The following is a 9,936-nucleotide window of genomic DNA, read 5'->3' as shown; positions in this document are numbered from 1 at the left end:
TCAGTGTGTGGGTGCACCCCTCGCAGTCCTGAGTTCCATGCTCGTGCTCTCTCTCCTTCTGCTCCTGATTTGGACCTTGAGATTTCTGTCCGGTGCTCCAAAGTGGGTCTCTGTCTCTGTCTCCTTTCATCGCCTGATGAAGGTTGATATTCAGGAGGATGCCTATATGTTTTTCTTTGGGTTTTCCTTATTTAGCTTCTCTAGGATCACTAATTATAGGCTCGATGTCCTTTGTTTATGGCTAGAGACCAAATATGAGTGAGTACATCCCATGTTCCTCTTTTTGCATGTTGCTTGTTTTTGTGTTGGGACTTTACCATTTGTGGTTAGATTATTGATTTGGTTTTTGTTGTTTCAGTTCAGGCCGCCTGTTTTCTTCCACTGTAGAAGTTTGTAGCATTCAGGAGAGACTAGGTTTCAGTATAGTTTGGTTAATATTTTTCTCTGTTAGATTAGCATACTCTGCGTGAAGTTATATCCCGTTTTCCCCTGAGAATTGAATACTGTCTGTAACACCCCATGACTACAAAACAGCCACTCTATTAGTCGTGATTGATTTAGGAGTAAAGGGACACTGGTAGATAAATTATTTTTGAGTGTGAGTGGGGGGAAAAGGAATCTCAGTAGGTCTGTTGATAGCATTAGGTTTCTAGTTTCTATATATGAAATATGGGAGCAATGGTAGAGGCACAAAAATTCTAAAGGTAGCAGGAAGATGGAGTTTTGGGTAAGAACATACCAAAAAATAAAAGGTAAAGTGTTTCAGCTAAAAAAAAAAAAAAAAAGCTATCTTTTTCCTTGCTCTCCTTCTCTGTCCTTCCCCAGTCTCAGCCATCTAATCTACGTTGGTTTAATTATGTAAAGGTGCATTACTTTGCTTATGTTGCATTTGTTTAATTATGTAAAGATGTGTTACTATTTCACTCTGCCTGCCTAAGGCACTTGATTGTTCTAATAAAATGCTGAATGGCTAATAAGTAAGCAGGAAAGGGATAGGCGGGGCTGGCAGGCAGAGAAAATAAGTGGAAGGAGAAATCTAGGCTGAAGCGAGAAGAGGGGTAGAATGAGGGAGAGAAAGAGGAAAAAGTTCCCCAGAGCCAGCCAAGCAGCTGCCAGCCAGCAGACACAGAGTAGGAGATACAGAAAGAAAGGTAAAAAGCCCCAGGCAATAGATGAAGAGAAACAGATTAATGGAAGTTAAAGAAAGCTAGTCAGACACAAGCATAACTAAGGCTAAGCATTCATAACTAGTAATCTAAGTCTCCATGTCATGATTTGTGAGCTGGTTGGTGGCTCAAAAAGGAAAAAATCTGCTACATTTGGTGCCCAATGTGGCATAAACTATCATGAATAGTTTTATTATTAAATGCTATCAGTTAATATTCTTAGCAAAATGATCACATTAAATTTTTTCTTTTATTTAAGCTTGGAGGAATTATTGCAGAAGTTAATTTGGCTGAGCACTCTACAGTTATTACATTTTCAGATTACCATGATGGTGCAGCTACATTCCTACTAATAAATCATACCAAGAATGACCTTGTTCAGTACAAGCAGAGGTAAGGTGATTGTCACAATGCAGTAATTTATGATTAGCAGATTTAGGTAAGAAAACATAAATTCTTTCCAATGATTCCTTTAAAAAACTGCCACTGATGTCAATTGAGTTTATGTTAAAGTGATTCCCTTTTTAAAACATTATATTTAATTATATAGAAGTAGAACAACCTTGTGTTTATAATTATTTTTAAATGAGTCAAAGACACGTGGAAAAACTAAAGCCAGTGCCATATAGATTGGTCATTTTGAAATCTGCTGAAGAATATATTGTGAGTCAGTCATGAGTTTCCAAATTTTGTCCTATTTTTCTCTGTTTTCTTTCTTCTTTCCTTTTTTTGTTTTTTTTCTTGTTTTGGTGGTTGACTTTTGAGACAGGCTGTCACCTGTATTGCAGGCTAACTTGGAACTTAGTATAGAATCTACACTGTTCTTAACAGCAGGAGAGTCCACCAGCCTTGACCTCCTACGTACCTACATTATGTGTGTAAACCACCACACTCAAGTTTCTCTCTCTCTCTCTCTCTTTCTCTCTCTCTCTCTCTCTCTCTCTCTCTCTCTCTCTCTCTCTCTCTCTCTGTCTCCCTCTCCCCCCCTCCCGCCCTCCCGCCCCCTCTCCTTCCCTCCCTCCCCCTCTTTCTTGGTCTCTCTGTCATACACACATACACACAGAGCATGAATTCTAATTGGTATTAAAAATAAAAACCCAGAATCAAATATAGGGGTTAATGCTGAAGATCAGAGAAGCAGAGTCCAACAACTAGATAGTTCCTTTACCTCTACTAATGCTCAGACCGAAGGGGTTGATCCTATCTTCATCTGCATCTCCAGACTCCATGTCTCCACCAAAACTCCGACTGCAGCTGTCTTCACAAACCTCAGACTGCACTAAACTCCTGTATCCTTCCACCTTATATTCTTCTCTCCACCGAACCATATCACTCCTGTCTCCACCTCCATGGTGCTGGGATTAAAGGGGTGGAATCCCAAGTGGGATCATCTTTGTGTGAGCTCTGTTTCTCTTTTAGACAGAGTCAATCTCTGGTAGTGGCCTTGAACAAGTAGAGATCCCTCTGCCTCTCTTGCAATTTCTGGGATTAAAGGTGTGTGCCACCACAACCTGTCCTCTAGTGGCTTAGGTCTGCACTTTGATCTTCAGGCAAGCTTTATTTGTTAAGACATAAGCAAAATATCACTATATGCACACACAACATATTATGAGAACCAGCCTCCCACAGCTCAGCATTTGAGGGGTGCCTACGAGTCAACAGTACATTTCTCAACTTGACTTTTCTAACTGAGGGAGTAAAACTTAATTATTTGGGGCCAATGAGGGGGTGCAAAACTTAACTCTCTAGGACTCACATAAAAGGGAAATACACACACACACACACACACACACACACACACATCTCCAACATGTCAAGATCTCACCTAGGGTGTTGATGAATGGTAAGACTTCAGCAGTTCAGAGAAAATGAAGAGGAGATGCAGAACAGGTGAACTACTGGATAGACAGACATACAAGGACTATTCTGAAGGCAAAGTTTAGTTTTCATTTTATTCTTACTGTTGCTTGTTGTGCTCTATTTTTTTCTCTTATGTTTTTCTACTCTGACGTTTCCCTTCTGCTTCTCTTGGTATTTTCCTTCTATCTTTCCTTCTACGTCTTTCCTGGTGTTTTCCTTCCCTCCTGTATTTATATTTTCCCCCTTTCAGCTTATATACCCCTTTAGAATATTTCAGACACTATAAAAATTTATCATATGGTTACATTCTGTTTTTCAAGTGAATGATTGCAATGAGTACAAGTTAAAAATAACAACATGTTTTCCATATCCCTTACATGATTAAACATTTTACATATTACTGATGAAAAACAAGTTGCTCCAAGAACCCACAAACATTCATATCTAAGCAACTTGTTATAGATTATCAGAGTGTAAGCAAGCAAGGTATTTTTCTCAGCCAGGTTGCATTTTGCAGTTATAAAGAAAGGACTAATCATTTTATTATGTATCTCAAAAGTAAAAAGAAATCTTAAAAGAATCCCAAATCTAAAATTTCATATATAAAAAGAATCAGCCCATTCATCAACTTTTTTTTTTTTTTTTGAGAGAGAGAGAACGTTTCTCTGTAGCTTTGGTGCCTGTTCCAGAACTAGCTCTTGTAGACCAGGCTGGTCTCGAACTCACAGAGATCCACCTGCCTCTGCCTCCCAAGTGCTGGGATTAAAGGCGTGCACCACTACTGCCCAGCATATCAATATTTTTTTTATATCAAGAAACTGTGGGCAGAAAAGGGCACAAGGAATTAAACATCATCTCTGATTGCCAACCCATCCTAACAAGAAAGGCATGTCAGCTAAAAACAATTGGGCTGCTTTGTTCATATTTCCTGACCTTAATGAGCCCCTTACTCAACTATGTACCTTTCTAAACTTTTGATTATTTCCTTGGGTTTTTCACCTCAACACTATTAACAAAAACATCTTAAAGCTTTGTTTTAACTATGATATACACCAAAAATTTGTGAATACATCTCTCAACATTAAAATTAAAATAACTTGAGCTAACTTAGCTTCTGGGACTCAATTGAGGTAGAGGTAAGAGTCAGTGACTGGCTGTTTTGCTTTTCTTACCTTCAGGTTGAATTCCAGTTTCTGTTTCTGGGTTTTTATTAGTCGTGCTACATTATGTATAGCAATTACAGGATCACAAAGAGCTTCTTAGCAGTCAGGCCCATCTTACAGGGAAACACCCAGGGAAGGACCCAGAATGTTCAGGAAATAAAGACCTTAGTTTTGTAAGAGGCACACCACCAAGAAAAGTGCTTAGAAAGGTAGTCTTTTTTTAGACTTAAAAAAAAAAAAAACACTTTTTTATTTAATCAACAATTAGAACAATACTTCTTAGGAAGTATGCATAAATGCACTGAAATGAACTTAACAAATGAGAACAAATAGAAAAACAAGAAAAAAGCAAATTTGAGGCATCCAGGAGTTACTGAGTGGAAGTACATACATCTATAGGAAATTTAGTAGCACTTAGTCCATGGAGTCATATCTCCTGTCCTTCGCCATAATATTATATCACATTTATTGTCTAATAATTTGGAAAATAACTTCCTATTTGAGATTATGTGAAACTAGCATCATTTCTGATTAATCTTCACTCTTTTTTTTGTTATTGTTGTTTGATTAGTTTTGAATCTGGGTATTAAACTAAGGGTCTGCACTCCTTTCGATCTGCAGTACTTTTGTCTTTATGTGTATGTGGTTGTGCATGCCATTTGTGTGCAATTGCCTTCGGGGCCAAGAAGGCTGTCTGGCCCACTGGAATTAAAGTTACAGGTTGTTGTTAAGTCTCCTTAGTAAGTGTTGGGAACTGAGCCTGAGTCCTATAGAAGAGCAGCACATACTTTTAACATCTGAGCCACTTCTCCAGCTCCTGTGTAGTACTTTTGAATATTTTTCTGCAATTTAAAGTAAAATAAAAAGTAATTTTAGATTCTTGAAGATCTTTATTTTCTCAGAAAAAAAAAATGTTTCCCTTGAAATATTTTTGTTTTCTCAGAGAATATATTTTTTATTGTAAGAAGTATAACATTCTGAAAGGAAATACAGACTTACTCTTTCATTGTGTAAGGGGGAAAAACCTTTTCTTGTCTTAATTTAAAATTTTTACAAATCTCAGTTAATGGGATAAGAATGAAATGTTATTTAGGATTTTTATGTATTTGTCTATTGTATTTTATTTAATTTACTACATTTTTTATTACTTAATGTCAGTTCTCTCAGTGAAATAGAAGATTCCCTTCCTCCTGGAAAAGCAGTATATTATACATGGGCTGATCCAGTGGGTTCTAGAAAGCTGAAGTGGAGTTGTGGGCAAAGTCATGGTGAAGTAACACATAAGGATGTAAGTATTGAGTTGGTCATTATGGAGTTTTGGGCTGCCTTTTCATATTTTATACAGGTGTTATTTTACCCCTAGTGGATTTTTAGGACCGTTTTTGCTATTCTGTAAAAGTTAGCAAAGATTTTAAAAAGCTTTATTGAAGTTGTTTTTAACTTTTACAAATTTTATTTAGGTTTGCCTTTTTCAAACTCCAACCGGAAGCTAACAGAAGTGGAAGTTTTTTGTTTGTTTGTTTTGCCCCCCATTTCTCTAAAGGAATATGCAAGGCCATAGCAAAAGCTGACATTTAGAAGAAACAAGAGAGTGTAATCTTTCCTTGTGGTCATTGTGCAGAAGTAGCCCTGTCACACTTGATCTTTTCAAAACCACCAAGAACTGCAAGTCTGATTTATCTACATCATCATTTGTTTTTACTGTTAGCGAAGTTGATGTCCTTTAAAAAGTCTTTCAGCATCCCCTCTCAAGTGTCTTTGCCCCATACTGACAGTCACCTCACTAGAGTTCAGCTCTGTAAGGTGTCTAAACTAAAAGGAGTTTATTTCTCCGTGGCAAGCTGTAGAAACCAATGATGATCATTTCAGGGACTGAGATCACCAGTTTTACCATTCTTAATGACTCACCATTTTCCAGCCCTCTACAAACATTTTTATTTTGCATACTTTTTCCAATAAAAAAAATTGTACCAAGAAATTCTGTACTCAGAGTTTCTTTACCTTTTTATTCTACTTACACTTTTTTAGATTTTAGTTTCTCTTATGTGTTGGTATGTATGCCTTCGTACTGTCTCTATATTTGTTACATATGCATACAAGTTCCCATGGATGTCAGAAGTGACTGTCAGGTCCTATAACCTGCATACATGTGGTAGTTGTCAGCTGCCTGATGCTGATGCTGAGAAATGCTTTTAACCACTCGCCATTTCTCCAGACCTCCTGGACTAGTTGGATTTTTTTTTCCATTGTCTATTACTGTGGGCTTTAGTTGATTTGATTTTGTTTTAAAGTAGATTTTATAAATTAGCCTAACTTTTAATTTTTAAAAATTCTTAATTATTAGGTTTTATTTTCTTTTGTTTGATTTGGTTTGGTTTAGTTTTTTTGAGACAGGGATTCCTTAAATAACCCTGGACGTTCTAGAGTGTGCTATGTAGACCAGGTTGACCTCAAACATTGGAGATCTGCCTGTCTCTACCTCCTAAGTGCTGGGATTGATGACCCATATAATCTCTTGATTATCACATTGCATAGTTAAATAATACCAATAGTTAGAAGTTTATAAAGATAAGTCTGAAGTTTGGTATATTAGAAATTCCAAATATTTGGGAATACCCATTTTCTTAATTCTCTGTACTTCTAGTACTGTGTGTTTTATTTTAGAAGTTTTTGTAGGTAAAGCTATGATACCTAGGTAACAATTTTGTGATAACTTCAATTTATAATTTTTATGTATTATTACATAAATGAATTAAATATTAAACTTTTCTATGAATCAGAATACTTATTAACTAGAATTCATGCATAATTGTTCGTTTATTGCATTTGTTTTATTATTGAATCTAAAGACCTGATATCAATACGTTTATTCATTTATTTTTACTTTCTCCATGTGTTATTATTATATCTGTAGATTTGTGTGTCTATACATATGTACACACATGAGTACAAGTGTAGCACGATTAATAAAAGCCCAGATGCAGATGTTGGGGTTCATCCTGAAGGTCAGAAAAGCAAAACATCCAGCCACTGGCTCTTCCCTCTACCTCAGTCTGAAATGGCAGTCCTGCCTCAGGGAATCCTCAGAATGAGGAGCTATCTCCTCCGTTTTGTATTTCTCTCTAAGGCTGGGATTAAAGGTGTGTACCACTACTGCCCAGTTTCTGTAGCAAACTAGTGTGGCTCCTGGGATTAAATGTGTATTCTACCACTAGCTGGTCTGTAAGACTGACCAGTGGGACTGTTTTATTCTCTGATCTTCAGGCAAGCTTTATTTATTAAAATATAAATGAAATGTCACTACAGGTACAAGTGTACCACAGGTCAACTTGTGTAGGTCAGAGGACATCTTGGATATCAGATCTCTTCTTCTACTGTATGATTCCTGGAGATTGATTCAGGTCATCAGTCTTGGCTACATGTATTATTAGCTGTTGAGCTGTCTCACTGATTCACAACACAGTATTTATAAAGGAAATTCCTCAGTGACCCTGTAGAAAATCAATGCTTTTTTTTAATATATGATTTTTATTTGTCTTATATTTTGGAACAAGAGCTCCCACTGTACTTAGGTTAGCTTAACTCATGGCAATCCTTTTGCCTCAACCTCTCAAGTCCTGTAATTGAAAATGTGAGTTATTGCACCAGCTGCATCAGTGCTCTATAAGGCTTGCAACTTTTTCTTACTCTGCTGTGTAAGGAAATGTGAATTTGAGGCTTAAACAACCTTTAATATGTACTATATTTCCCACAGAGTTAAAATGAAGTAGGAAAAAATATTACTTTGTGTTGTTGGTTTATCTTATAGGATTTTTTTTTGTTGTTGTTTTTCGAGACAGGGTTTCTCCGTAGGGATTTTAAATTTGATTTTTTTATGATCTAAAAGTACTTAAACAACTAGTTTTACTTCATGATTAACAATATCATTATAATGTAGTGTTGTAATTAGAGCGGCGGGGCTGCGTCCCTGGCACCCGGCTGCCCACATGGCTAGCTTAGCTTATGCCCCGAAATAATTACACAGAAACTGTATTCTTTTAAACACCGCTTGGCCCATTTCTATCTAGCCTCTTCTAGGCTAGCTCTCACACCTGGACTAGCCCATTTCTAATAATCTGCTGTAGCCCACGAGCCGGCTTACCAGGAATGATCTTAATCTGCGTCTGTCTGGAGTGGGACAATCATGGCGACTCCCTGACTCAACTTCTTTCTCCCAGCATCCTGTTCTGTTTTCTCCGCCTACCTAAGGGTTGGCCTATGAAATGGGCCTAGGCAGTTTCTTTATTAATAAGAAATCACTCCCACATCAATGTAGCAGGTGACATCAGGTTATTTTAGTGAGGAACTCTTCCAGGTATTGTACAATTATTTGTTCTTTGGATTGCTGTGAATTGTCTGAAATAGCTCATATGAGTGATAACTCTCTCCAAGTGATATGCAAATGTTCATTTAGTTTGCTGCCTCAGCTTTAGGAAGTAAGGCTATTTGTATTCTCATCATAGAAATGTCAAATGTAGACTTAATGTTTGTTGGGTACAAACTGATTCCGTTTTTCATTGTTTTCTTTTAGGATATGATGACCCCTGTAAGTGTGGGGAAAAAAACCATTTATTTAGTGTCATTCTTTGAAGGTTTGCAGCGTATTATTCTATTCACTGAAGACCCAAACGTGTTTAAAGTAACATATGAAAGTGAAAAAGCAGAGTTAGCAGAGCAAGAAATCGTACTGGCATTACAAGATGTTGGAATTTCACTTGTCAATAATTATACAAAGCAAGAAGTAGCCTATATAGGCATTACAAGGTTAGATGCTTTAATATTAGAAATGATATTTGAAAGATAAAACACAGAATCTGTTCCTAAAATGGTTTACTTCATTTGGCCTCTCTGGCTTCTGTTACCTCTACTACTGTGTTCCTACCATGCTAGTGATCTTTTCGTTCTTCACCATGCACCATAGTGTCTATTGCTCTAGGGCCTTGTTAAAGCTGCTCATGTATCTGAAATGTTTTTACCCTTTTTGCATCCCTACAGGTTGTGGAAGTTTCACAATCTCAATGAGGCCCTACTGGCCATTCCATTTTAATTTAGTTCTGGTATTTAAGACTGAAGTTCTGTCTTAGACTATATTTTCTTATTTCAAAAGTATTTCCCCCTCCTATATAGTCAAATTTATTTATTCATTTTACAATTACCTGTAACTCCCTAGTGAAAATGAAGAATGACAGGAATGCTCAGTGGTATTTTTCTTCTACTTAGAACAGTACCTGAATAAAACTAAGTAAGTATTAGTTGAGTAAATTTAGGTTTTTAAATTGGAAATGTGCTTACTTATAACTGAGGCTGTTGTGAAACATGGATGGAAGTTCTGTAGTTCATGTAATCAAACACTAGTGTAATTGTTATAAATTAATGCTGTGATATCTGCTTTCATATGTAAGTTCTGATGTGGTTTGGGAGACAAAACCAAAGAAAAAAGCAAGGTGGAGGCCAATGAGTATAAAACACACTGAGAAGCTGGAGAAGGAGTTCAAGGAATACACAGAATCTTCACCTTTGGAAGACAAGGTTATTGAGTTGGACAATAACATTCCGGTAAATTTAAAAAGTGCTCATATGAACTTTTAATTTTACATTTTTGTTTGAAATCTTTCTGAATTTTAAGGAGAAATTGACTTCTTACAAAATATCTTGAATGTAGTTAGCACTAATGTAGACTTCATCTGGCCTGCTTTTATATTAAGAAA

At 36.6% G+C, this 9,936-nt stretch overlaps 1 protein-coding gene across 2 annotated transcripts in view; it reads left to right on the top strand.

The window, feature by feature from the left end:
* Vps13a (vacuolar protein sorting 13 homolog A) overlaps positions 1 to 9,936 on the top strand; it is a 221,262-nt gene that overhangs the window by 156,047 nt on the left and 55,279 nt on the right. For both annotated transcript variants that reach the window (XM_005352017.3, XM_026781029.1), the window contains exons 52-55: positions 1,426 to 1,559; positions 5,348 to 5,477; positions 8,760 to 8,992; positions 9,631 to 9,784. In XM_005352017.3, coding sequence (XP_005352074.1) covers positions 1,426 to 1,559; positions 5,348 to 5,477; positions 8,760 to 8,992; positions 9,631 to 9,784 — 651 coding nt within the window. The remainder of the gene's footprint in view (positions 1 to 1,425; positions 1,560 to 5,347; positions 5,478 to 8,759; positions 8,993 to 9,630; positions 9,785 to 9,936) is intronic.

This window comes from Microtus ochrogaster, chromosome 8, assembly GCF_000317375.1.
Source record: "Microtus ochrogaster isolate Prairie Vole_2 chromosome 8, MicOch1.0, whole genome shotgun sequence".
Classification (NCBI taxonomy): Eukaryota; Metazoa; Chordata; class Mammalia; order Rodentia; family Cricetidae; genus Microtus; species Microtus ochrogaster.
The sequence above is the reverse complement of the archived record's forward strand: the minus strand, read 5'-3'. Positions and strand labels throughout refer to the sequence as shown.